Source organism: Drosophila nasuta, unplaced genomic scaffold, assembly GCF_023558535.2.
Source record: "Drosophila nasuta strain 15112-1781.00 unplaced genomic scaffold, ASM2355853v1 ctg17_pilon, whole genome shotgun sequence".
NCBI lineage: Eukaryota > Metazoa > Arthropoda > Insecta > Diptera > Drosophilidae > Drosophila > Drosophila nasuta.
In genome coordinates this window covers 737,775-739,707 of record NW_026869403.1, presented here as the reverse complement: position 1 = coordinate 739,707, position 1,933 = coordinate 737,775, and the positions used below count along the sequence as shown (strand labels likewise).

At 39.4% G+C, this 1,933-nt stretch overlaps 1 protein-coding gene across 1 annotated transcript; it reads right to left on the bottom strand.

Moving 5' to 3' along the window:
• Positions 1 to 557: 557 nt before the first annotated feature.
• On the bottom strand, positions 558 to 1,543 carry LOC132797726 (uncharacterized). Its single transcript, XM_060809477.1, has 3 exons — positions 1,520 to 1,543; positions 1,217 to 1,370; positions 558 to 1,093 (listed from the first exon to the last, which is right to left on the bottom strand). The coding sequence occupies exons 1-3, from the start codon at positions 1,541 to 1,543 to the stop codon at positions 558 to 560; spliced, it is 714 nt and encodes a 237-aa protein (XP_060665460.1).
• Positions 1,544 to 1,933: the final 390 nt, after the last annotated feature.

Sequence of the window (1,933 nt, the reverse complement as noted above, 5' to 3'; positions counted from 1 at the left end):
TATTAGGCGAGCGAGAGACACTCATTTAAAGAAAAAAATATCAATACAAACGGGCCAACTATGAAGAACTGAACAGAGACAACGATCCACACCTAATATAACAACTCAAAAAAATAAATATAAAATATAAATATATGAATAAATAAATAAATATATAATTAAATAAATAAATGAAATAAATGGATATTGGATGACCAAAAACTGTTGGAATTTGGTCCAACGATCAGATCGCAGTAGTGCAAATAAATAGACAAGAGTTTATTACGCGGAAATTATAATAAATGTTTATTATATAGACAATTCATTTGCTGTGTTCTTTACAACTTAACGACTCAAAGCGAACTCCTTCATTTCGCAATATATGTATACATGTGATGAAATTCAATACAAGGATGCCACATCAATGTATGCTTAACTTAGAGTTACCAGATTAACATTTTGATTCTTACGCTAATTCGTTAATTTCAAACACACCCCCTCAAAATGGTAATCTTAAATACTTATTAATCCTAATGATGCACTACATTCATTGTGCTTTTGACCGCCTAGGCCTTTCGTTAGAACATCTGCGGGCATACGCTCTGTCTGCATATACTCCACATATACTCCTGGATAAAGTGGTGCCGCACGTCTATGTGTTTTGTGCGAGGATGGAATCCAAAACCTTTGACCAAGTGCTTAGCGCTTTCATTGTCATTGAAGATGCTCACGCACTTAAACTTTAGACCAATCCTGTTCAAAAGCGCCTTCAAGTATAAAGCTTCCTTCACTGCCTCGGACATGGCTAAATACTCCGATTCTGTGCTTGATAATGCAACAGTACGTTGCTTGCGCGCCTCCCAACTTATGGCGGCGCCTGCCAATACAAATGCTTGACCGGAGTAGGAACGTCGATCTGTCAAGTTTCCTCCCCAATCAGCGTCGACCACACCATATAGATCATCTCCCGTCTGCTTGAAGAGAAGTCCAACCGTCTTTGTACCGCTTAGGTACCGAAGGATGCGTTTCGCTGCTTTCCAGTGGTCGACCGTGTAACATGAGTTGAACTGACTCATGAAATTTACCGCATATGCTATATCTGGTCGTGATGTAACTGCAAGAAACATTAAAGATCCAATTAAGTTTTGATAAGGATACTTATTCATTTCGTCTTCGATTGGATGCTCTGCTTTTCGCAATGTTGACTTTGTTTCAATGGGTGATATCGCCGGTTTACATTCACTCATTCCAAATCTCTTAAGTACAGCGTTGATATACTTTTCTTGAGAAATGAAAACTTCACGTTTCTTCTTATCCTGTTTGAATTCGATACCCAAGCACGTTTTCACTGCACCGAAATCCTTCATCTTAAATGCCTTGCTGAAGCCATACTGAATGATTTGAGGCGAGTAGCAAATCGTCCACGTAGATCGTGACTATTAGAAGTTTTCGTCTTGTCGTTTAACAAATAAACATGGATCCTGCTCAGTGGGTTCTAGTCCGATTTTTTGTAACTTCTTTGTAAGTTTACAATACCAACGTAATCCGGACTGCCGTAGTCCATATAGTGCTCGCTTTAATAAGCACACTGGATCTCGAATTACTTTTAAGGCTTTTCGCCATTCCTTGGCTGCTTTCACGTACTCATCGTCAAGACGTTGTTGTTTAGATCCAATTGGGCTACCAGATTTTAGCTTTTCCATAAACTCATTGAAGTTCTCGGGATGTTCATGTAAACTTCCTCTTCCAGCTCTCAGTTAAGGTATGCTGTGACCACGTCCATTTGGTGGATTTCCATATCAAATTCTGCTGATAAAGCAGCTGTACGATTCGAGACAAGCAGAAAATCGTACGCTGCAGATAGATAACAGATAGATACAAACAGGCACCGCTGCGCATTTACGACTTCGCACCATCTATCAGCACGCATGATTTGACCTGCATGCGTCATAAA

Coding starts and splice junctions, on each gene's coding strand:
- LOC132797726 (XM_060809477.1), bottom strand. CDS start 1,543: ATGGACTACGGCAGTCCGGATTAC. Junction 1,371..1,519: donor ACTACGGCAGTCCGGATTAC/GTTGGTATTGTA, acceptor CAAATCATTCAG/TATGGCTTCAGCAAGGCATT. Junction 1,094..1,216: donor GAGATTTGGAATGAGTGAAT/GTAAACCGGCGA, acceptor TGTTTCTTGCAG/TTACATCACGACCAGATATA.